At 40.8% G+C, this 26,794-nt stretch overlaps 1 protein-coding gene across 3 annotated transcripts in view; it reads right to left on the minus strand.

Annotated features, from left to right (window-relative positions):
- The window catches only part of MTSS1 (MTSS I-BAR domain containing 1), a 1,668,097-nt gene that overhangs the window by 290,642 nt on the left and 1,350,661 nt on the right, over nt 1-26,794 (minus strand). For all 3 annotated transcript variants that reach the window (XM_044066600.1, XM_044066599.1, XM_044066601.1), the window contains exons 8-9: nt 18,180-18,287; nt 3,765-3,862 (exon numbers count right to left, since the gene is read on the minus strand). In XM_044066600.1, the coding sequence (XP_043922535.1) occupies nt 3,765-3,862; nt 18,180-18,287 (206 nt within the window). The remainder of the gene's footprint in view (nt 1-3,764; nt 3,863-18,179; nt 18,288-26,794) is intronic.

Below are 26,794 nucleotides of genomic sequence, written 5' to 3' on the forward strand. Positions count from 1 at the left end.
CCCCAGGAATCTACTTCATGGATGTGTAGACCCAACAGTCGGGGACTTGAGGACACGTGTACACAGTAACCTGGCTTTTGACCAACATGTGTCTAAGAGAGTAAGAAACGCATTCTACATCACTCAACGTATAAGTAAGAGCATGGCATCCAGGTCCAAGGAGGTTACCATGTTACTTTATTCGGCCCTCATCAGACCTGTCATTGAGTATAACACCCCCTTCAGTATGTATGCATGTACCTGACCAGGCATATGCAACAAATGGAATGTCTACTGAGGTTCACTACAAAAAAGAATACAGGGCGTAAACAAAACTTCCTATATAGATTATCTCAAAGCCCTATCTCTGTATTCTGTTTCCTACAGACTGTTGAGAGGTAATCTATTTCTGGCACAGAAGGCATCTTGGACCCCATTCTGATAGACCTTTTGCATATTCCAAAACTGAACAGCTTCAGAACCATGAACTTAAATTTTGCTTATGATATAAATAGGTCACATTGGAGGGACAGGTATGTGTCTTAAAGAACTCCCATTCTCTGGAGCAGGCTTCCCATCCATGCAAAGCAAAGCCCTTGCCTAACCCTACTGAAGTGTAACCTGGACCAGTAGATGGGAAACCAGAAATTCACCACTGATCTGGCACCTATGCCTCTGAAAAACAGTGGCAGTAATTAAATCATGCCCTAGCTAACATATACCCCTTAAAATAACCTCTAAAGCACAATAACTCATCAGAGACATTTGGGTTGCATGGCTAGACTTGCAAAGGCCCCAGTGGTCATTAGCCTAGTATTCACTATGAACCAGAGAGTTGTATGACCATTGAGTCTTAATATTTCAGTACAGGGATGTAAGGGCACACCTTTCTCAGAAAGAATGTCAGAAATACATGTCTATGGGGCACACTCTGTGAAGAAATCCTGCTGGAGTGTGGAAATCACATGCAGCATGCTGCTTCAAAGGGAGGATTAGAACCTTCTAAGGGATTACACCACTTGAACAATCAATTGATATTCCCTCACTAAGGCCCTCTGCGTGCAGAGCTATTTGGTGTTTACCAGCATGTGTAGTGGAGAAAGAAGGAGGTGATACCAAAATCCTCTGAGGGATGCCTGGATGATGTCCACACCATGATTGTCTTTCACACAATTAGGGAACAAATAAGTGCAGTCATGTTGATCAGCTGACAGCTGACCAGCAGACACTGGGCCAAAAATTAAAAAAATATATATATATATATTAAGATGATCAACTTCACTTTTTTCCCCAAGTATAATCCTTGAGACAAATCCCAACCTGGCTTATCTCTTCTGACCCCCCTCCCAAAAAAACCCAGAAATACTAAAAAGACCAGTAATCTGGTATTCTCACACCTGGATTCCCCCCATGCCTATCAACCATCAATCCTCTTCTAACTCAAGAGGGGCTTCCTCTAGGCAGCCACAGGGGTTGCTTATAGCCTTCTCAGCATCCCAACAATGAGGCTGGATTTCTTTTAAGACGTGGCACATCTCCTTGGGAATAGGAACATGTAACTCACATTATCAAGGGGTGCAATTTGCCACCCTATGCGCATGCATCCTTCTCAGCCAATCGAACATGGGTCTGGTGGGTAGTAGTCAAGACTTTATCCCTCTGTGCCAACGGTACTGGATTTAAGCAGCTTTTTAAAACAAACCACCACGATTTACTGCCAACACTCTGGAATACTGTACAGTTAAATCAACTTCACAAATGTTCCTTTCAGCTGCTAATTGTACTTGCTTCCTACCTTAGGGTCTGTAATGACTTAAAACAATAAGAAACTCTGTGACTGACAATTAGTAGAAATACACTGATGACCGATAAAAAGAGCAGTGAATTTAGGTAGCTTGGGTCATACAACTGTTGTAGATAAAAGCAGGTTTCAGTGCCGTGTTACTCTCCTACTAGTAAACTCTCATTGTGATTAGAAACATTGGTACTGGTCTCCAATCATTAAAATGAAGTTTACTGCAGTGATGTGTGCAAACAAACATGAACTAAAACAAAAAGTAAGGTTAGGAGGTTAGGACAGACACAAAGGTAATGCAACACAAGATGTCACATAACAGAAAACACTATGCTGACATAACAAAAGGGAACACACAGCAATGTGGGTTTTGCTGAACAAGCTTTATACAACCATTTAACTTTTGTAGTTAAGAAATACAAGCATAATTCATCAAAGAACACTTAGATTTACAGAGATCAAACATGCATATTCAATCACTGCATTACTTTACAGAACAGATGAACACAACTCCATGGGCACTCACTACAGGTATAACTTAGTGTATAAATGGCATGGTCCCATCCTTTGTACAATCAAATAGCAGCTGTGGCTGTTAAGTCACAGACTGTGGCAAATCTACAGATCTGTAACACTGTTAAACTATACATGTCAGCACTGAAAAAATAGAATCTGGCAACAACTGCTGCTCTGGCAGCTCTGTTGTGCTCATTAACAATGGCTTGGGTTTTACCCTGAGGTTGTTATACCAAACAGACTGCAGTGAATGCAGATTACACACACACACAGGAGCTGTTATCATCTGACAGAACAAGACATTGACACCGTTCTACTTTCTTCAAAGGGTTGTGGGAGAGGATGGCACCGAGTGCTGCTGTCATGCCCTTAAAGCACATACCTGGTACCTCACTGCTTGGACCAAACCAACAGGCATGACTACGTACTGAAATGGACTTTACCTTCTGTTATATTCTATTTTTTCCAGTGAATGGATCATGGGTAATACACAGTGGGGGAATATGGAGGTAAATATTAGAAACTGCAAAGCTACTTTTGACTGAAGGGACACAGCGTGAGACACAGAAAACAAACTATATTGGTTAAACTGTCTTCTCAGTGCAACTGGATCAAAAGAAACTTTTCATGCTTTAATCTATTAATCATTTTATCCCCTCTACTACCATCCACACTCAACACTTGGGCTTCTGTGTTTGCTCACCTTACAAACAGGTGTCCCCCACAGACCTAAGAATTCACTCAATGCACCAGCCCACAAATGACAGCTGACTGTTTTTACCAACCTCCTTCATACTGCCTGCTGTCATGCACTCTGACAAAAGCCAGTGCCTCACACTACTAGTACTGTACAATATGAGACAACTGTGACAGATCTACAGACAGTTGTAGGGAATATGTAACTAAACAAATAGAACTACTCAGTTCTCCTTGAACAGAGTGGGACAAAGACTAAACCTCAAACACAAATGACTTTACATTTTTTGCTGGTCACCCCAAAAACATAAAGCAGTTCTCTTGTCAATTGGTAGACTTGGGAGCCCCAAATCTAACTTTTATATTCACATTTCTATGGTTGAGAATGTCTTGTAATTGGGCTAACAAATGTTTTGTAAGAGCAATTGTAGAGAGAATCAGAGACTGAAGTGGGAGCTCTGGATTCTCTCAAGGACAGTCTGACTCTTGGGAGTAGAGGCATTACACTACATACCAAAGTAACTTAATGACCTCACCGCACCACCTATCAACAAGGTAGCTGCTTTAATATCTTACGAATGCTGAACAAGTGTAATCAGAACCCACTAAGCATCTAAGCATTACTTGCCTGACAAAATGAGCTGTGACTGCACAATTACAGCCATATCAAAACAACATGTACCTCCTAGTCCAAAAAATATCAGTGAATTAAACAAAAATATACCAAACTGAGGGAATTAGAGCCCACCCTCCACAAAAATAATAACATGCAACATACCTGCAGACACTGGACTTCCGCGACATGGTCGTACTGGGAGATGATGGTGGTGTCTGATATGTCCAGCTATAATCAGAACCTTTCAAATCCAGAATTACCTGGGGATGAAAATCAAATACAGTCATAAAATAATCATCAGAAGTACTTTCCTACTGAGCAATGTCAGTGAACAGCTTAGTATGGCACTCCAGGCTAAAATTACGCTAAATAAACACACCTTTAATTAGGATACAAACTCAGATGACAATTCACTATCAAATAAACAAGAACTGTTAGCTAGCAAAATACATTTATTTTTTAGTTTTTATGTCTGACAAATTCAGATAAATGCATTTGTTTATTCATTTTAAATGCACTTCAGGCTGGCCTGCTAATTTATTGGTCTCACAAGATCATCAGCCTAAAGGCCATAGGTGGTCAGCTCCAACCAGGTTAGGTGGAACTCCTTCACCAGGACCACCTAGATATCCCCTTCATTTTAACACAGCATGTCTGTGGAAAGGCAGACATAGACTAGGCCATGAGACATGTAGGAGAGGTTGGTTTTGCCATGCAGAATGGCTATTACCTACCTCTTTTCTCAAATTTCACCCAAGAGACCAGGATGCAAAATAACTCAGTGATGAAACACAAATAATTCTGTCTGCACTAGGAGACCTCACAAAGAAAAATGTTATGGGATACAGCTAAAGCTGGCTAATCAATGCCAAAGTCCATTCCTACACCTAGATATTGGTACTGCAAGTCAAACGTCAACCATTATATCAGAATAGAAGTCTAACATATTTTTAAGACAGCCCTAAATATCCACTTTAATGTAACTTCTTCATACCCCATTTTCTTCTAAAAGTGAAACTATGAAATGAAAACATAGTAAGAAAGCTGTATAAGAGCTTAGTGGATGGTGTCCAGTTAACGGTCTGAAAGACAGTGGTTATCCAAGAAGCAGCATTTTAGGGAGTGCATCATTTCCACTTCCACATTTTTCTTTTTAATTTACTTTATTTGCTAATCAGGTAAGCAAACAGATCTTTCAGAGAGTCTATTTTTTAGTCACAACTCAAGGCTACGAGGGCAACAGTAAACAGAAAATACTGATAGTTTTAGAAGATCAAGTCAATAACTAGGTTGAAGGAACCAGAGTACCTACAGTACAGCCAAACAAACAAAGAAAAAGTGTGCAAAATCCCACATTAACTGTATCTAGAGATCAAGGAAGAAAACCCAGACCTGGAGACTGAAACAAGTACAGAACAAATTTTTAATTACAATTGTTCTATGCAGAAGACATAATATAAGCTGGTAAGTCTGCCTGAAGTCCATGGCTTTGTGAAAACACTTAAATATTTTTTGAGCACACCTTTTTGCATTTGTTTAACCATATAAAACTCAGCATAATTTATGACAGGATACCGAACAGCAGTACTTTTCCCTACGATGCATCAATACACAATACTTCAAGGAACTGTTTATCTTTTACATCTAAGCAAGTCAGTTTCTTGAAGCCTATTCAGTAACTTACCAATAAATGCTTTTAAAAGGGGGCAAGCCCTCATATACCTGCCCTGTAGTGCTCTTTGCTCCCATACCCCCCTGACACTTAACACTAACAATGAACACTAGTGGAGAAAGGAGAAACTCCCCATTAAAATGCACTGTAGTCTTGCACGGACATCTTGCTGAACCTAAGAAAATGTACTCTGATACAACTGGCAATCTGAACAAAAGAGCTCCATGAAAGCATACTCTGAATAGCAAAAAGGTGCACTGAAATGTAAACTTTAACTTAATCAATCTGGTTCATAAAACTGCACACCTAAACTTCATTTTGATAGAGAACAAAAGGTAAAGTATTTGAACAACAGAACATGATTAATTACATGTCGAACGAGTGCAGAATGTTCTTCTTTCGGCTTTTCCCGGTTAGGGGTCGCCATAGCGGAACTCCAGTCCACTAATGATTGGCAGTAGATTTTTATGGTGCCGAGGTGCCAGCCCGATGCCCAACTTTCAACAAAGGCACGCCCATTCACGCATGTCTTTCGAACGCCACTCGACCGTGGGGAGAACATGCAGACTCCACACAGAAGGCGCTCCAGCCACGAATCGAACAGGAGAACCTTTTGTTGTGAGGCGACAATGGTATCGCTGCACCACCGCGGCTTGACGAACCAGTGCAGAATAAACTATTTAATATTAATCATTCAAAAATATGAGAACAGTAAAGATGAATGCTTTTTAATCACTGTTTAACAAATTCATCTTCTTGAGACAACTCTTCCTGCTCATTTGTGACTCTTAGCTCATCCCAGGTAAACAAATTAGCTTCCACAGTGGGCTTAGAACTGGTCTACTCAACTTGGCCACCTTAGTCAATAAGTATGAACATTATACAAAAACCTGACATGTTTCAGTCGCTGAAATGAGGCTGAAACCTAGGACCTCTTCCTTAACCTATCAGTTCTTAAAAGTATGCTGTGTTAGAACAAAGAGGATTGTAGTCAGAAGTGCTTGTAAATTATTACTGATTAACAGTCCCCTCAATTGACAGACAGACTAAATGGTGTTTGTCTTGCACCAATATGCAAGGGCCAAACTGGACAGCTAAAATATGCATGAATACTGCCTCACTATATCCAGCACTAAGGCCTTTTTCTAGGACATCTGTCCATTCACAAACAACACACGAAGGACCTCAAGTGTTAACCTTCTATATAAAGTACATGCTCTGTACACAACTTAGATGATAAATGTCAATGAATGAACAAAATACAACTTCATTAGTTAAAAAAAATAACAAGTAACTCCTTGCTATATCATTTTCTCATATGGCAGTGGGTTCAAGCTTTCCATCTTAAGCAGTTTATTTCAGAAAATCACGCAATTGGAAATGCAAGCACGTTGTATCTGTACATAGCATGATGTCATATGCTGACTAGGTTAAGTGTGCTTAACTACAGGGCCTATCGGTTCATCTCCAAGCCACCACAGAACACCTTCCTGCAACTAAGCTATAACAACACAGATCTGATGTTCTCTCTGCTAACAGCTAATATAAAAGTATATACCTAATCCATTTACAAGGAACTCCCACACCCAAGGCTGAATGGAAGAGATGCCACCATACACAGTGATGGCAGTAAGGTATTCCCAATCCATCCTTATGGGTCTTGCATTAGGATGAATTGCAGACAGTAACCACCAAAGTGGAAAAAATCAGAGAACTGTTCTTGGGCCAAGTTCTGAAGCTGAGTCTAAAAATTACACAGTACCAAATGATGCCTTACTCCTGGACTCAATGCTGAGGCAGAGAAATACTTGGTGATGGTGTACATCAATCCCAAGAGGCTGCCGTATAGACTTCTACAATTAAAATACTACTGAACCAGAAAGTGGGGACCACAGTGTTCACAACAAACAGTAAGGCACTTGATTGCAAAACACAATGTGGCTGGCAATCCACTTTGAAAGTGTCTGATTGTTCACCATAAGCACTTCAAGTCCAGCAGCAGGGTAGACTAAGAGCTGGTTTACCTTCCCAAATCTGCATACATATTTCACATAAAAATACAAGTTGGCAGTGCGCATACAGTGTTTGGGTTCTGCCCTGACAAAGACAAGAGACAGATGAATAGACTTGTTCAGTGACAACTCAGAAACCACTCTTGGGATGAGTTATTCTGAGGGGCACCTAATATTTCTGAAAGACCAGAAAGTTACTTGCATGAGGGTTTGAAGTTATGAAATTCTGAAAGCAGAAGAAATAGTTGTCAGGAAGAGCATTTTCCAGGAAACAAACACCTTCTTCTTCTTCTCCTTTCGGCTTTTCCCTGTTAGGGGTAGCGAAAGCAGAACAACGGTCTGCAGAAACATTGGCAGTAGAGTTTTACAGTGTTAATGCCACAAAATCAGCAGGATCAAACAGTAGAAATCTACCCTCTTTTGTTATTTGTTTGTGTCTTTTCGGCTTTTCCCGATTAGGGGTCGCCACAGCGGAACTCCGGTCCGCTAATGATTGGCAGTAGAGTTTTACGTGCTGGCTTGCCGGGCCTAACGCACAACCTTCAACGAAGGAACGCCCGTTCATGCATGTCGCCACACAGAAGACGCTCTGAGAATCGAACGGGCAACGTCTAACTGTGAGGCGACAACGCTACCGCAGCACCACCACTACCCTCTTTTGTTATATTTTCCTTTTTGGATCCCCTTGATATGTCCTCACTATTGCAAATCAAATTTCAGCTGAATATTTCTCCTAAAATTTTCTTACGCTCTATAAAATAGCAGTTTTTGGTGGAATATAAATGTATGCCAGCTTAATACTTTCCCTTGCCAATAGCCCCTTACTACCACAAATCTGTCATTATTGTCTGTTTTCCCTCTTTTATCAACAGTGGAACCCCTCTAGCAATCAATCTTATTACTCCCCTTTTCCTTTATCCTGAATATTCTGCAAAATATCCATCTTAAAATCCTTTGTCAAATTCACATGCTCATTTCTTTCCAAATGTGTCCTGAAGCACTGCTACTTGCACTCTGCATTTCTTAATATAATTCAATATTCTTTCTTTTTGTCTGTACCTGTAAGTCCATTTACATTCTAAAATGATATGGATAGAGTAGTCACTATGATATAAAGCTATTGTTCCCACATATTAATATGTGACAATTTTTTGAATGCATATTTCTGTTTGTCTTACATCCACACACTAATTATTGGAAAGCTCTATTATACAGTTGCTTCTTCTCATTTCTATTTGATCCTGTGTCACATTTTCACGATTTTTTGTTTTAATGAAAACCCTCAAAAAACTAAATACATTTTCAAAACATCCCCAGCTCTTATTAACGTAGACCAAATATATAAACCTAAGTAAATTAAAAAAAATGAAGATTAACTCTCCAGATGGTAATAAATGCCCCAAATTGACAGATGTACTCACAACATTACCTAATCTAAAATTAAGATCACCCATACTTTTTGGATCTCTGTTCCTCTCCCAGTTGTGAAAAAAACTTGCATTTGTTCACAAAATATTACCTTTCAGCCCTAAGAAAAAGTACACTGGCCATCTTTAAATAAAACTGAACTGTGTACCATTGCATTAAATGCATTAAAGTATTAAGGCTACTGGAGAAGCTACTATATGTTATTCACTTTTCGTAATTACAAATTTATTGTTCACTGAACTGCTAGCCATTGTACTGTACACTTACATTTGCATTTTAATAGCAAAGAATGCTCAGAACTCTCAAGTGTAACTTTAATATCTTTGACATATACAATAGTCACTGAAAAGAACCTCACCCATTTAAAAAAAAACCTGACTGCACACTACTTTACAATATAACAAGCAATTTGTATCACAGAATATTTTATACAAATGCTAACAAGAACAAAAATGCTTTTACTTACAGTTACTTTTTTACTGTCCCTTTAATGTCCTTTTAAACATTAATGATATGAAGTGTGGCATATGCATTATAGTTCACTCTCAAGTTTAACAAAGTTAGTAAAGTCCAGTGTTTTTGGCCACTTTTTTTTGCAAAGCCATATTTAACAGATGTGGCTGATGCTTTACAGTCTCACGTTTATTAACTAATGTCAGTGCCTCTGGTCTTCTTCCTGATCATCTCTACTTCCCAACACCAGGCTCTGGTTATAGTATAAGGTACTCTTGAGTCTTCTAGTCGACTACTGTGTTATTTTTTGTCTGTCTAGCACTGTCCCTTGGAACATTTTAAAAGATTTTACTAGCAATGTCTCTCTTGTCAGCTTTAATGTCAGAAGATTGAGAAGCATAGTCCCCTTCTGCTTGCTGGCTCACTTTTTGCTGGATAAACTTTTTATTTCCTCTTTTGCCTGTTCTGCATCAAAAGTGCATTTGATCCTCTAGGGAAAAAATATTCTAAAAACAGCTGGCTGCAGCAGCTTGAATGTCACACCTGCCTATCAACATTTCCTAATTGTTATGCTAAATTTGCTTCTTTTCTTCCTGGTGTACAGTGAAAAATAATTTTCCACAAACACTCTGCTGTCTCAAAGTTTACTACTGCTCCTTTCTGCCACAGTTTTGTGAGAATTAGCTCTTTCTGCTGATATGATTACATTTTTACTAATATATGTCTTTGCTGCTTTTTTGTGGCTAGGTTTGGAGCATATACTTGATATGCTCTTTCATTACCAAATCCTGCTGTGGAACACCATACCAGTTGTATGTTTGTGTTTTCATAAAATTAATACAGTATCTTCCTTCCAATTTCTCTCATTCGGTAGAACATCTCAGGTTTTCTCTGTGCACTCCATGTTCAACCTCTACTATTTTATGAAACAGCTCTTCCTGAGAAGCTTGATATTCAGCCAGCCTTTCCTTCATTTCAGCCTCTGATTTTTGCAGTTTTCTTACTTCATCTGAATAGCTAGTTAGAGCTCCTACTATTCTTTCCAGTGTTTTATTTTAATTGATATATTCGTTCAGCATTTCATTTATTTGAATCACCTCTGTGTACATTTGATTTATTTTATCCTCTAAATTACTGGAAACCATTTCTTATACCAAAGCTGAAGCTTAAATTGCTTTCTGCGGAACAGCTGTGGAATTTTTCCCAGAAAGTTTTTTCGCTTCACCTTTTTCCTAGTGGATTTCTTTCAAGTTCTCCTTCTTTGCTGGCATCCAGGCAGTGTACCCACTAGCCAGTAACTAAATTTTATCCACGCTGAAAATTCAACTGGCCCTTTGCTTCTGTTTTCACACTGGGAGATCTGAAATTAAGTTGTTGATCAGTGTGCAGCCATCTTGGAAGTCCATAGTGGGCTATCTCATCCCACTAGTGATGCATTCATCTGCAGAATCTGTATCAATTTCAGCTGTAGGAAGGGAATGCACACTGAAAGGCTGATGGAGATGATCCTCCACTACAAGGCCTGAACTGCAGAATTACTGCTGCTTAAGTTTTACTGTTTGGGACAGGGACTGCTGATTTTTGTGTTTATTTTACACAGGTCTAATGTGGCGGTATTCAATCTATCATTGTCACTGAGCTTGCAGACTTAGAGAGAAACCGTGATGATAGACAGACAGGTGGTGATGTTTTGTATGTTTATTACTGATTATTCTTTCTCTAAGGTACAGCTATCTTGGACTGAGAAAAATTAACTAAGAGTGGTCAGGAATGCAGGGAGGTTTGAACTATTGCCCAAAATGCTTTTCTTGAATTTTAATATGTGTACTGATCGTCTGTAACCAGAACAGATTTAAGTAGCTATGTGTATGCCATTTGTGTACTTGAATTGTCAATTTCTGAGCTATACATACTTGAGCAGACAAGTGGATCTTTCATGAGTGGACGGAGGCTCTACAGCTAATGACCAGTTTTGCATTTGCATATTTGTCACGCAAAATACATTATGAAGACTATGGCAACCCTAAAGCCCCAAAAATACAGCAAAGCTTAAGCTTGGACCATGCACTGTGTCTTCACAAGTGCAGCCAAAGTCATGACCACCTAATTCCTCTCTCACGGCAGAAAAGACCATCTCATAATAGAGTGTTTCCAACTCTGCAACTACGAAGGCGATCCTCAAAGTATGTGTGTGAGAGGATTCTATCAATTTAAGAACATCCTCCTGGGACTGAAACTAAGGGACATTTCCCCAAAAGGATATTTCAAGGGAGTCCCTAGATAGGATGACCAGGAAAAAAGCATAAAGGTAAAGGTGCATATGGATACCAGTCTTCTGCAAGGACTTGTTCACTATGATCAAAACCTTGGTAAATACTGTAAATAATGGGTAAAGGCCAAATGGCAACAATCAATTTGTGTCCACCAAAAATGAAAAGGAGGCCTAGCTTTGGGACGATGTCTGTAAAACTGAAAAAAAAAATTCATGCAGGCGAGAAGAACAGTATGTAGAAGACCGTCAGACTTACTGTGGGACAGGAGTAAACTCTCTTACCACACATATCAAAAGTTTCTGGAAAGGCTCACCCAGACTCTACCACAGTTTGCTGTGAGGGGAAAGGTTAGTTTGCTTTTTATTTCTTGTATTTTGTATTACTTTATTGCCTTTTTCTATCTTGTATACTGTGACTTGTTTTCTTTACACTGTGTTTTACTTGTATTCTGCTTTTAACTGCATATTAAAACTTGAAAAGAGACCACAGCTCTCTCTCTTGTGAGTCAGACAGAAATTTTCCCATCCTTCCACCCTGTTACTGTTGTGTACTTAAACACCACTGTCTTTCTAATTGCCTGCTCCTTATGTTAATTTGACCATATATCTCACTTCCTGTCTGTCTTTACTGGCTGGTGTAAGCACAAAATTATAATTTTGTGTAATTGTGTAATCACTCCCCTTCAACTATTTAAATTTATTGTCCATCCTACTGTATTCCATAGTACCACAATACAAAAGTGCCTACCCCCTTTCACTCTATCTTGCTCTTTTAAAAATATTGGCTCTCCACTAAAACTTAACTTTTTAAACAGGCAAAACTTAAGTTACCCAGTTTCATATCTAACTGCTTAGAGCACACTGCAGTGTTTAGGATAGACCATTTTTTTTCATCTTACCTTTAAGCATCTACTGCAAGACCACCTGTTACTGGAGAGACAACATTCTGCCTCACAGTAGATATCTTGGGATTAGTGCTTGGTGACCCCTGACCGGGAAAAGCCGAAAGAAGAAGAAGAGAAGGAGTACAGGGACATTATTTCCTGGAGACTGCTGATCACCAGAAAGCATAATAACTGCTTTATAGGTGACAGCTTGGAATTTGTGCTTATATTCTGATCCTGGTGAGCGTAGGAGCAGAGTACATTGATTCCTGACCATTTCTGGTTGGAGAGTGAGTGTCTGTGCTTAACGTACCTACCTGGTCTGGTTGCTATTCGAGGCATTTACCAGAAAAAGGCTACAAGCCTACAGACCATTGCATCATACGGGACAAGACTGTGGATCACCAAACAGGCTGTGGCCTGCTTCTCTTCTTGGGATTGGTGCTAACATTTTGCTTCTGGTGAGAGAAGAAGCAAAGGAGTATTGTATGCCAACAAAGTGAAGCTGTGCTGAGACCAGCATTAGTAGTAGCCAGGCAGTAGCCATTCATGCGACTTCCCTCTTTTCATCACTCTTGACAAGCTAATTCTTTGTTTTCAGTAAATACTGCTCAATTTCTTTCTAACTTCAGAATATCTGCCTAAATGCTTCATCCTTCAATTTTCAGGGTCTACGTATTAGTTTCCCCTCAAGTGTTTGGCTGTGCTCTGTACAGACTCAGACACCTTGAGTGACATTTTTCCTGTAAAACCACAATTTAAATTTCTACAATATCTAGTTGCACACAGGGCAACTAGTTTGCAGTGACAAGCACTGTCAACATAGTTGCAAATCGGATAATCCTGACAGTGACTGATATTCTCACTCCAACAGTCTAATCAATAAAAAAGGGTCTGTTGCCATGGATATGAACTTTCCTAATGTCCCCATTACCAGCTTGGCAGATATGGGCATCCTGAGACAATGTAGAAATTGCTTCATGTTTAATGACAACCAGTTACTTCTCAAACAAACTGATACGGTATGTGAGAGATGCATTTACACAACGTCACTGGAGGTAAAACTCTCACATAAAAATACTCCTAATGTCAGTAAGGTTATCAGTAGTACACATGCTCCACCCATCACAATTCAAAGCAGACATATAGACCCACATATATTGAGGCACTTACATGTAACCTTCCTAAACCACAAACACCTCCTAGACAAAGTATACATAAGAAAGACCCTCAGCAGCTCCAAACACACTCTTTCAAAACACACCCACATCAACACATAGAGTTACATCTCATGGAGTCTCTACCACTAAGCTCATAAGGCAAGACAACACACAATCCAACATTCTAGTCATTGGAAACTCCATTGTGAGACACACTGATGCCCCTCTCACCAGGATGAGTAAGGAGAAAGTTGCTGTCAGTTGCTTATTACGGGCTAGGATCTGCAACATTACGTATGCATTCAGGTCATTGGATTACAATTACCAATAAGACTCAGTCATAGTCCATGTGAGAGCAAATAACCTGAAATGTACCTCCCTAGACTATATGAAGAGAGACATCATACAGCTCTCGCAATATGTGTCTCAGGCTGGTATGAGCCCTAGCATTGAGCAGCATTTTAGCTTGTCCAAGGATGATGCTACAATATGAACAAAAGATGATTGACTTTAATAATTGGCTTAGTTTCTGGTGTCATTCTAAGGGGGTGGAATATTTCCCAGCATGGAAAGAGATGGTCAACAGACCACACTGTTTTGACAGGGATGGTTTGCACCTCTCCTCTCTAGGCTTTCAAATATTAGCTAAAACATTGTCTTCCCCCATAGTGCCTTTTTTAGACAATGCCAAACTGAAAGTATTTCCAACATAGCAAATCAAAACCAAGAAAATCTAAAGGTATTACTGCTCAATGCTAGCAGCCTAAGCAAAAAAACTCCACTCCCTGGAAGCACTGTTTACCCTAGAGAATGCTGATGTATGTGCGGTCTCTGAGACATGGTTTAAAGATGGGGACAACACACCAACAGTGCAAGGTTATAATGCCTTCCACTTATTTAGACCAGCTACTTCACAGGCAGGGAGTAAAGGTGGAGGTGTCTCTATTTACATCAAAATAAATATACTTCAAGGCTGGTCAATCAGGACACTGCAGTTGAGATGCTCCATGTTCAAATCACCATAGGTAAAATGTAATACCACTTCCTTGCAAGCTATAGGTCCCCCTCTATGACCTAGGAAACCCATACCATGTAATTACATTTATTAGAAACAAAAAACATTCAACCCAATACCATATTTATGGGTGACTTTAATTACCCCACTATTAACTGGGAATCCTATACAACATCAAACGTACATGCACAGGGATTCCTGGATTTTGTAAACACAAACTCCCTGGACCAGAGAGTCAATACACTAACCAGGGGTGCAACCATACTGGATCTGGTCCTCACTAATATGGGAGAGTGCTGCACACCTCCTACTGTAATGCCTTCCCTGGTAAGGTCAGACCACAAAATGGTCTCCTTTGAAGTAAAAATAAAACATGGACCCCCAGCTAAACTGGGAATATTCAGGAACTATTCTAAGGCTAACCTCCTGCAATTAAGTGAGAACCTGGCAAAATTTCAAGCCCCTATAAACCCTGAGAACACATCTGCCTATGCAGAACTGTTCAGAGAAACCCTGTACAAGCATGTTAATAGCTGCATAGAGGGAGCTGTACCCCCAGGAAGAAGTACAGAACTAACTCAATAAACAAGCCACCCTGGTGGAATCACAAAATCAATTGGATATATAACAGGAGGAAGAAAATCATAGCAAAAATTAGGAGGTGCAGCACCCAGCAGGATAAAAGTGCTCTCATTAAACTAAACAAACAACTCAGAGGAGAAATAATGTCTACCAAAGCCAAATTTGAGGTAAGTTTGGCTTCCCAGGCCAAGGACAACCACAAAGCATTTTTTAGCTATGTCCGCAACCTCAAAGGCAATACACCATTGTCTGCAGAGCTCACTGTAAATGGAGCCACCTATACTGAGCCAGAAAATATAGCAAACCTCCTGGCTGATAAATTCAGCTCCAACTTTACTCCTTTCTCCCCCTCAACCTTCCCTCCTATTATCACTAGGGAACAGGTCCTTAATGCTGTCTCTAAGACCTTGAACACTGCATCAATGGGCCCAGACAATATCCCAGGATGCCTTCTAAATAGCATGAAACATGACCTATCAGGGCCTCTGGAATTACTATTTAACTGCAGCCTCCAAACAGGCTTCGTGCCTCATGAATGGAGAAGGCAACAGTCATCTCTCTGCACAAAGCTGGGCCATCCACAGACCCTGGAAACTATAGACCCATAAGTCTCATTAGTCTTATATGTAAAGCCATGGAAAGATTTATCATGGAGATGATCAACAGAGATATAGTAAACCTCCAGACACTGGACCCAACCCAGTTTGGTTTTGCTGAGGACAGAGCATGCCTACTCAACCTGGTGTACCTCTTTGAGAAGGTAACCAAAGCAGTGGATGAGGGCAAAATCTTTCACACTGTCTACCTTAAACTGGCCAAGGCATTTGACACAATACCTCACTTCGGCATTGTTGACAAACTGAAGAGGTTAGGTGCAAACCCATACGTCACCCAGTCAACAGCCAACTGGCTCACAGACAGGACCCAGGAAGTTAGAATTGGGGAGTCCACCTCTATAAAGAGCCCAATCACAAGTGGAGTCCCTAAGGGATCAGTCCTTGGACCGCTCCTTTTCGGCATTTACATCTCAGAAGTCAAGGCCAATGTCAGTGGTCTCTGGCTGACTAAATTTGCAGATAATTGCAAATTAGGAGCTGCCATTGAATCTCACACTGACACAAATGTTCTCCAGGAGGGGCTGACACAGACAAACAACTGGTGTCAGAGTCATGGACTAAGACTAAATGCCAAGAGCATAACAGTATCCTTTGGGAAGTCATTCATCCCTGGTAGCTATCATATTGACAACACACCCCTTAGAGTTGACCCAGTAGTTAGGGACTTAGGGACGTACATAGATAGTAATCTAGCCTTTGATCATCATGTGTCTACAGTGGTGAGGAAATCATTCCATGTTGCGCAACTTATAAACAAAATATGGCATCTATGTCCAAGGAAGTCATTGTTCCACTGTATTTGGCATTCATCAGACCTATCATTGAGTACAATGCCCCCTTTGATATGTACCTAACCAGGCATATCCAACAATTGAAACATCCACAGAGGTTCCTCACAAAAAGAATACAGGGCGTAAGTAATATGTGCTATGCAGACCGCCTCAAGGCCCTATCCTTGTATTCTGTCTCCTACAGGCTTTTGAGGGGAAATCTATGCCTGGCATACAGGGCATTGTCAGACCCTACTCAGATGGACCTCCTGTACTTCCACAAAACAAACAGTACCAGAATTACCCATTCTAAATACTTAAACCTTGCCTGTGACATAAATAGGACCTGCTGGAGAGATAGGTATGTATCCCAGAGACAACCTCGTCTATGAAACAGGCTCCACATCCATGTGAAGCAGAGTTCCTCCCTAATCCAATTCAAGTGCAACTTGGACAATTGGATGGGAAACCCAAAATTAATCCCTGGTTTGGCACCTACACCTCTGATGCAAGCAGGTAACCTGTACATGGTTCATCTCCCAGGCCCATGCTTACACTTATCAAGGGCATCAGAACTTATCAGAGATTTGGGATGCATGGCTAGGCTTAAAAAGGCCCTTGTGGTCATTAACCTAGTAAGCACCTATAAACCTATGAACATGTCATGTAGCACAGTGCAAAAATGCTTCGATCTTCCTAACCCATGCAGGATCAAAGAGATCGCACAGAAATTAGCTCAAACATGCTGGTTGAGGGTCTCACTCCATTCAAGCTGGGGTTTCAATGGGTGTCAACCTTCTCAGGGCTGCACGCATGGTGTATGTTCCAGTCACGGTACTAAAAAACATAAATATTTGGAGAAATTAAATAAAGAAAGAAACTTGTTTAAACTGGATGCTCATAAAATTCAAACATTATCACCAAGTAAACAGCTGTGCTTTAGATACAAACTCACAGGTCATGTAAAAATGAACTTCATTCAAGTTTCAAACTGACCCATACATTATATACAGACTCATTAATGTGACTCACAAGCAGACCTCTCAACCATCCCTGTTTTGGACGAATGTTCTTACTTTCAGGCCTCATCTAGCCCTGCACATGATGTTCCTATATTTGGAAGTATGCCCATTTTCAAGCCTAATTTACCCCTTCATATGATTTTCTGAATGTGTCAAGTGATTTCTGAAAATGTTTAGACCACAGAAAACCACACTACATGAAAGACATTGCAGTAACACCAGTAATTTAAAAAAAGAGGACACACAGTATACATCTCCTTTTTTCGGTAGCAAAAATAACTGACCTTGTGTGGTACAATTTTGCAGTACTGTTTACTACATTCTACAGATTTTACACATTGTCTCTGATAATGTGCTTATATTTTTTCCATCATTTGTATCACTCTGTTTTTTAAATGTGTTTCAGAGTAGTAGTAGTTCATATTCCTACTGTAAGCAGGAAGAGGTTAAGTGCTGTTTGGCATTCAAATGTCATGCTAGTTAGATATCCAGATTTTTGGCTGGAGATACCCACTTTTCGGGGGGGCTTTTGTTCCTATTTTCAATGTTTGCAGGCTGAGAGGTATCTATACAAGCTCCTCGTTGACCAACAGATTTTGAACCATTTAACTACTATGAACTATGAAAATCAGTTTAATACCACACAACAAACTATAAGACACATTTTCACAGTTTTGTTTTTCTAATCACCTGTTCACTTGCAGCTGGCAGTTTATGAGGGTCCATGGTAAGGTTTTTCAGATCTTCTGATATAGTCTGCAAATGAGTAATTTCTCCAAGCATAGAAATTTCTTCTTCCTGCAAAGGATATGCATTTGTTTATATAACAACAACCAGTCAAGTTAGCTTCATACTTAACATTTTTCTTCTAAGCTACCTGTTGTCATATTTCTGATGTCAACCCAAAAGAGCCAGAAAGTTTTACCTGAAATTCATTCTTTTGAGTCGATGCTTTGCAGCATACGTCACAACCTCTTAACTCAAGAAATCTGTACAAAGCCAAAAATAATGGGGGAACAACGGCACAACAATAGGGACAAATTTTAAATATTGCTCTTTTAAACTTATAATGTGTTTTGACAGCATGCATTTTTCTGATGGGTATAAAGTCTGAAACTCAAATGACTATCATTATTTAATGACATGAAACTTCAAGGATTTTCCAGAAAACCACAAATTTTAATAGGATCAGATCACAAATATGAGGCACAAATCTGGATAGTTGAGCAATATGCTTTGCAGTGACAACTGCTCATATATGAAAGGTGAAAGTCAAAGATACAGTGTTGCCAGTACACACAAAATTAGAGGGAAAATGTCATCTTTCAGTTTAGAGATAAATGTAAGGTATGGCTATAGAAGTAACATACTAAGATGCATCCAGAAGGCAGATGGTATACAGTTACCTACCCAAATGAGCCATAAAGTATGAATACCAAAGTTAACATAAACAATTCAGAGCCAACTATACTGTATACAAAAAGTTATGTACTGAAAGTGCATTTCATCAAAGTTACCAAGACACACAAGCAGGTAAAAAGCAACCATGCTCTGATGGAAGCACATGCTGCAATCCAGAGTGTAATCTTCAAAAGTCATCCTTCTCATCCTGTAGCAGTGATGTATGAATAGAAAAAAATCTACTAAAGAAACTGATAAGCATAAACGAGACTGTAAAATACTGGCTTCTGATTCAAATGATACTGCAGGCTGCTGTCTTGATATCTCTTTATGCTGCAAATAACTCCTCGTACAATTGTTACAGTGATATCTGCCCCTAATATAAGGATGAATATTAGCCCCCTGAAGAGTAAAAGGTTAGGGACTTGGAGACAAATCAGTCCCAGATTGTTTGATTACACTTACCAATATCCTCCTTCACTGCACTAAACAAAGTAAAATCAAATTTTGGGCCTCCCTTGTAAATAATTACTTACACTTTAATTAGAAAGGGTCTATATTATAAGATCGACGTTTGAAAACATCGAACAACATATGGTCGATGTTTAAAAGACAAAAAAAAAAAAGAAAAAAGTACCCTAACGGGTTTAAGCACACCCCCTGCTACTTAAATATGCCAACTCCGAGATAGCACTACATTGCAGTAAACAGAAATCTCCCCTTATGGAGATTTCCATTTACACGCTCGAGATTTTGAGCATTCGATATTCTCGTGTCGACAATGTCAGATTCAACATTGTCGGCTTTCGAGAATATAATATAGACCCAATTAGAAAAGCTATTTATGCCTCTCACACAGAAGTCTATTAAATATCCAAATGGTTACCTCTACCGGTTTTGACAAAAATGCATAGCACAACACCATAAGGGTAGCAGCCATGCACAGGGTATGGTTGATCCAAAGACACTGGGTTTGTTAAAGTGCAATATCAAAACTCTGTGATATGCAAGGCATATGAATGGGCATATGATATGTAAACAAAAACATCTCAAACAAATTTTCAACATTAACTGTGGAAATGCAGGATGCTGACATGGCAGAGACAATCAGAGACATATAAAATGGCGGCACTGAGCATCTGTGCTCATCCAGTTTAAACATCATGATTTATTAAGTACACTTCAGGAGTCTCATTTGGCATAGCAGGAGCAATAGTTCAAACCTCCGTCAGAGTCACAGCTGATGCAACATGTCGTAGCACTGGCAAAGTAATGACCTCTAGTCTACAGCTATAGGCATTCACAGAATTAATGTGATGCATACCTAACAGGCTCCACAGGGCAATGCATGCTCTGGCCACAGTACATATTAGACATCAACAAACCAATACAGGACAGGCAGTTGAAAGGGCACAGGCATCATCATGTGTATAGGTATGGGAACACAGTAATAGCTGACTACAATGTGGGATAAAATTATAGGCAGTGGTAGTAATGCACTCTAGGAGATTGTTGGTTGTCAGGGATCATATCCCCCAGTAACATAGCTGGAGTGCATTGCATGGCCTTTGCTGGTCTGCACTTTGTTGACTAGCCATGTCAGGGCTGGAATGATCCAGTGGTAGGAATGTGACTGAAATATGGGTTCTTGCTGGATCCACTGTGAGGAGGCTTCTCATGGGGAGAGCTGGAAGAATGCCTTCACTCATGACTGGGATGCCAGGCTGTGCACTGCCATGTCACACCAACAGTGCATCTGCAATATTCTGTGTCCTCACATGTGGGACACATTATGCATGTCTTACTCATACGTGGACCGTCCTTAGGCTACAGATTTCATGGCCACAAAAGGCAGAGTGAGTAGCAGTCATACTGAGATGCAACAATGGAGGCAACATTTGCCACAAGTGACCTCATTAGCAGTATTGTACCACTGTGGTGATATTCCTGGTCACTGCACAGTGGATGCATAATCTCCAACATGCCACAGGGTAAATTTATCTATTCCACAATGCTGTGTGTACTAGCTGTTTGTATCTCAATCACCGACCTTTAAATTTGCTGGCTGATTCTAAGTACAGGATGTATATTAAGGTCATTACAAAAGTCAAGGTGACACTGGACTCCACCGCATCTCTCAGCTATGATGGGTATGCCCGGGTCAGAAGCAGTGCCATACCAGACGCTGCACCTATTGAGGACATAAGAGTGACCCATGTTGGATTCTCATCTAGAAGTGGTATGTCAGGCCTGGGTAAGACCGTACATTCAGCAGTAACCTCCTCATAGCCCTTTACTCCTGTGGCATTTTCCTCCTTCAGAGTATCACAGACAGTGCCACTGTGTCACCACACCACGCTGTCTACATGTCACCATCACTTGTCAGATACAGAAGACTTATGACTATCAGCCCTCTGCTGCCACAGTGTGCTGGACCCTCTACCAGAGGAACCCATGAAGGCATGAAAAATATGACACCAGTGTCAGTCCACATGCTTATGGCTCCACTCTCCCCCTGTGGCATGCACAGTGGGCCACATGGTAAACATTGCTATACAACACCTTAACACATACCGTGCCAGACAGCATACTATGCCTGTAGACCAGAGGTGCCTAGAGACACAGGTGAAGATTGCCAGCAGTCATACCCACTTCATGCATTTTGTATGTGTAATACCAAAGTAAAGTCAATACTAACTTGATGCCGATTCCCAAGATGGTGGATGATTGAGAAGCACACTAACTAGAGCTCTTCCAAAAATAAAGTGCTAGCTGGTAAAAGTTACATATCTGGGAGAAACTGAAATATTGGCAAACAGATACACTGAATTTCAGCAAAAGAAAAAAACATATCTAGAAAAAGAGAAGGAAACGTTCTGAATGAGAAGAACCTCAAGGCTGATCATTAGGAAGCAGGCTTACATGCAGCATCAAAGCAGGGGATGGCTTACAGTAAACTTGAAAAAAATATATCACTTTTATAATTTCCATACAGACTTACATTGTTTAAGGTTATAACATCACTTGGTCACACAGTTTAATACAAAGCTATTGGATTATTAACCAAATAACTAAGATGTAGTCACTTAGAGGCAAGAAGTCCTCAAAAGGCACACGGTTGAGGGGTGGAAGTTAGTCATGGGTAAAGCAAGGACATGGCTATCATGTTTTAAAGAACTGTATAAGATTTTTCTTGAATTGGGGTAATGAGGGCTCAGATGTTAGGTCAGCAGGAAGTGAGTTCCATGTTTTGCCAACAGAGTTGGCGAACAGAGCCTCCCCAGCTGAGTTGTTAGTTTTGAAAGTGCAAACTAACATTCTGTTGGCGGATCAGAGAGACTTGAGGGTCTAGTAGGGGGTGATAAGGCTTTTAAGAACAGGAGTGCATTTGGTCTGGTAGAGAGTCTTATGGGCAACAACTATTTGATTGACCTTAAGTAGGTTAGGTAGTTCAAGCCACCCAAGCTGATTAAGGTTGAGACAGTGGTGGGTTCTATAGGCTGTACCAGTGGCAAATCTGGCGATGTGATTATAGCAGTTAGCGTATTTGTTCAAGTCAGTTTTACTCAAGTTTGTAAATAAGGGGGAGGCATAGAGGAGGATAGAAAGTAGGTGAGTGCGGGCAATAACAGTCCTAGCTAGGAGAGTTAGGAAGGGCTTAATCTTGTAAACAGAACCAAGTTTTTTATTAACTGTTTTAATCGTATGGTTAATATGCAAGTCAAACTTAAGGTTATTGTCAACTATTACACCTAAGAGCTTGGTTGAGGGATCTGGAGAAATAATGGTGCCGTTGTTAGACTTTATGATGAAGGTCGGTCCAGTGGACCTTTGAGATGGGGAGAACAGCAGCAACTTAGTTTTGTTGGGATTTAATATGAGAGCGATTAAGAAGCCAATTTTCAACTGTATTAAATGCATTTTGGGATAAAGACTGCAACTCTATCGGGGATGTGGCTGGCCATATAAGAGTCAAGTCATCTGCGTCCTGAATGCAGGTAGTGTCTGGGATGATCTTATGCAGGTCAATAATAAATATAAAAATAAGAGGAGTCCTAAGACGGAGCTCTGGGGGACTCCAAGAGTGATAGGTAGAAGGGTGGATAGGTTATCCTTCCATAGGACTGCCTGTTGCCTACCACTCAGGTACAACTGGAACCACTGGATAGCCTGGGTGTCTAAGGAAATGGATTTCAGTATTTGTATAAGTAGTTTGCGGTTTACAATGTCGAAGGCCTTGGAAAGGTCTAAAAAGATGGCTGAGGAAAGTTCATTACTGTTTTGGTTTTGATTTATGACATTAGTGAAGGAGAGAAGGGCAGTGGAGGTACTATGGTATAGTATAAACCCATGTTGAGAGCTTGTCAGGAGTTTGCTAATGATAAGATGGTTCAGAAGTTGTCTATGGATACATTTTTCAATAATTTTGGCAAGTGTAGACAGGATAGCTACGGGTCTGTAATTTGAGAGCTCAGTGGAGCTGCCTCCTTTATGGAGTGAAATAACATGAGATATCCTCCAGATGGAGGGGATGGAAGCTTCAGGTATGGTTCTATTAATCAGGATGGATATTGGGTAGGCTATAGCATCAGCTGCTTTTTGTAAATACTCTGCTGGGAGTAGATCTGCATATAGGGTAGTTGGTTTTAATGTTTTAATTAGTTTTCTGATAAATGATATTGGGACTGGTTGAAAGTTAAAGGTAATATGGACACTGGATGTTGCAGTAATTGGATTTGGGCAGCTGTGGGATAGTTGGCTAGCTAGATGCTGAACAGTTTCTGTAAAGAAGCTATTGAAGGCACTGGCAACCTCAGCTGGAGGTTTGTCATTAGAAGTTGAGGGGGGTAGGGGTGGTGGATTGTCCTGGGTGGAGAAGTTTATTTATGCCTGCCCAAAATTTTTGGGGCTTATTTTGGTGTTTCTGTTGTAGGTAGCAATAATAGTTTTTTTTGTCAGTCATTACAGATTTTTTTGTATCGTTCCTTAACTGCCTATATCTAAGTTGATCAGTGAGGGCTTTAGTGGTTTGCCAAGTAGTCCAGGCTTTATTTCTAAGTGAAAATTTTTGTCTGGTTTCTGCTGAAAGCCATGGGGCAGCTTTTGTTTTAGTTCTAGTAGAATGTGCTGGTGCGTGGGTGTCTAGAACAGCTAGGAATTTGCTACTGAAGTATTTTACAGCTTCTTCTAATGAGAGGCGTTTTAGAACTGACCAATTGCACAGTTTAAGTTCATTTTGGAAATTAGTGAGGTTAAAGTTTTTCTTGTTCCTAATTGTTTTATACGTGGGTTGGTTAGGGATGTCGGCCTTTTGCCTGATTATATAGGTGAGAAAGTGATCGCTTATATCATCAGGCAGAGTCCCAGCTTTGTACATGTAGGGATGACTATTAATAAGTATCCAATCTAAAATAAATTCTTTACTGCTGGGTTAAGTTATCCTAGTGGGGGAGGACATGACCTATGTGAATCGGTTAAGGTTGACATGATATACAGGGGGTTCAGAGGAAAGTACAGTTGTGTACACTTACCATAAATGTAGATGTTCGAGTGTATTCACTGTTGCAGTCATTACATTTAGGTTATCTGCCTGCAGGTAGCCCTCAGCCGGCCTGAATACCAGAGTCTTGGATTCCTGCGTCAGATGCTCTCACTTTTTCTATGACGTCAGATCATCAGGGGTATAAAACATGCAGCCGACGCCATTACATTAGTTTTTCTTGCCCCAGATGTCAGGTGCCCTCATAATGAGAAGCAATTATATGTTAGGTTACACCTCCATCAAAAAGCAAATACACCAGAAAGCTTAAATACACCAAACAAGAAGGAAAGGTAGAGCCAAGAGAAGTCAGGGGGCTGGAGGGAGGGTAACCAGAACTGCAACAGTGAATACACTCGAACATCTACATTTATGGTAAGTGTACATAACTGTACTATGTTTTTCGTCTTTCACTGTTGCAGTCATTAGATTTGGGTTGAATCCCAAAGCTAAGGAAGGGAGGAGGACGTTAGAGAGCATTAGGACCAGCTATTAAGCCCTGCAAGACTGCAGTGGCAAAACCAGCTCTAGATTTAGAAAAAATAGGCATGTGGTAATGCTTGGTGAAGGTATGCACAGAGCTCCAGGTAACAGCTTCTAGGATGTCCCTGGTAGGGACTCCTCTGAGGAAGGCTGTAGAGGTAGATGCAGCCCTGGTGGAATGTGATCTTATCCCCTATGGGGTAGTTTTTCCATGGTGCTTATAGCAGAAATTAATGCAATGGGCTATCCATTTAGAAATAGTTTGCTTTGAAATGGCCTTCCCCTCTGCCCCTGCAGACAAGCCAACTAGCAGCTGTTCAGATTTTCTGAGAGGCTTAGTCCTGTCCAAATAAATTCTAAGTTGTCTGTGCACATCCAAAGAGTGCAGTATTCGTTCACCTTTGTTTTGTGGATTCGGGAAAAAGGTAGGCAAATGAATGGACTGATTCAGGGCCACGCTAGACACCACCTTGGGCATAAAGGAAGGATTGGTCCTTAGGGAAACCCTGTCTGCATGGAAGATAATGAAGGGCTCTACTGCCATGAGGACCTGTAATTCAGACAATCTTCTTGTTGAAGTGATGGCTAGAAGGAAAGCTGTTTTCCAAGAAAGGAATTTCAACTCTGCAGTTGCAGCTGATTCAAATGGAGGGAGAGTGAGCTTTTCCAATACAAAGTTAAGGTCCCAGGCTGGAGTAGGGGCTCGCCTGGGAGGTCTTACATTTTTGGCCCCTCTGAGGAATTGCTTTAGCAGGGGGTGAGAGAAGAGGGGTGGTTCAGTATTATAATGTGCTGAAATGGCAGAGGCATGAATTTTAATTGACGAGAAGGACAGGCCCTTGTGGTGCACTTCTGTTAAGTACTGGAGAATATGAGGTAAGCTGGGCACTGTTGTGCCCATCCCCTGAGTCTGGCTCCAGGAACAGTATCTTTTCCACTTTTCAGCATAAGATTTTCTAGTACAAGGCCTCCTTGCTTCCAGAATGACATCTAGCACCTGCTTACTGAGGGATGCTATTGGAGAGCTCAAGGAATTAGCCAGGCTGCAAGGTTCAGGGTTTGAAGCTGAGGGTGCAGAATCTGACCCGCCTGCTGGGACAGCAGGGAAGGTGTCTGAGGTAGGTGCCACGGTTCCAGTAGTATCATACTGCGCAAGAGGGGGTACCAATGCTGGTGTGGCCAGTCTGGTGCAATCAGTATTGTCATTGGCTTGTCCTGTTTGATCTTTAGCAGAACCTTCGAGAGGAGAGGCAGAGGAGGAAAGGCATAAACCGAGAGGCTTTACCAGGTGAAGGACAGGGCACCCACTTTCCAAGCTTGACTGTGGGGAGTCCTTGTGCAGAATTTGTCCAATTGGTAGTTTTGAGGGGAGGCAAACAGTTCTATCTCTGGAGCCCCCCATTTGTTCCTCAAGAGGTTGAATATTTTTGGTTCCAGTTTCCATTTGTGTTGGTCCATGAGATTTCTGCTTAGGTCGTCTGCCAGTGAATTTAGCTTGCCTGGCAGGAATTGGACTTGTAGGTGCACTTGGTAGCTCAAGGCTGTATTCCAAAGAGCCATGGCTAGTCTGCAGAGAGGGTACGAGTGGGTTCCCCCCTGCTTGTTTATGTACCACATAACTGTGGTGTTGTCTGTCTTTACCAATAATTGTCCTGGAAGGATGTGGTCTTTGAAAACTGTCAGGGAATTCTTTGCAGCTAACATTTCTTTTTAGTTGATATGCAGGTGCATCTGACTCAGGTTCTATTTGCCCTGAATGCACTGCCCTGCCAAGTGAGCCCCCCCCCCCATGCATAGTCTGATGTGTCTGTTATTCGGGGTTTGGGCAGCAGGGGGTAGAGTGAAAGGGAGCCCCTTGTTGTGGTAGCGGTCCTCTGCCCAC

This window comes from Protopterus annectens, chromosome 3.part1, assembly GCF_019279795.1.
Source record: "Protopterus annectens isolate FY-2018-M chromosome 3.part1, PAN1.0, whole genome shotgun sequence".
In the NCBI taxonomy this organism is placed as follows: Eukaryota; Metazoa; Chordata; order Ceratodontiformes; family Protopteridae; genus Protopterus; species Protopterus annectens.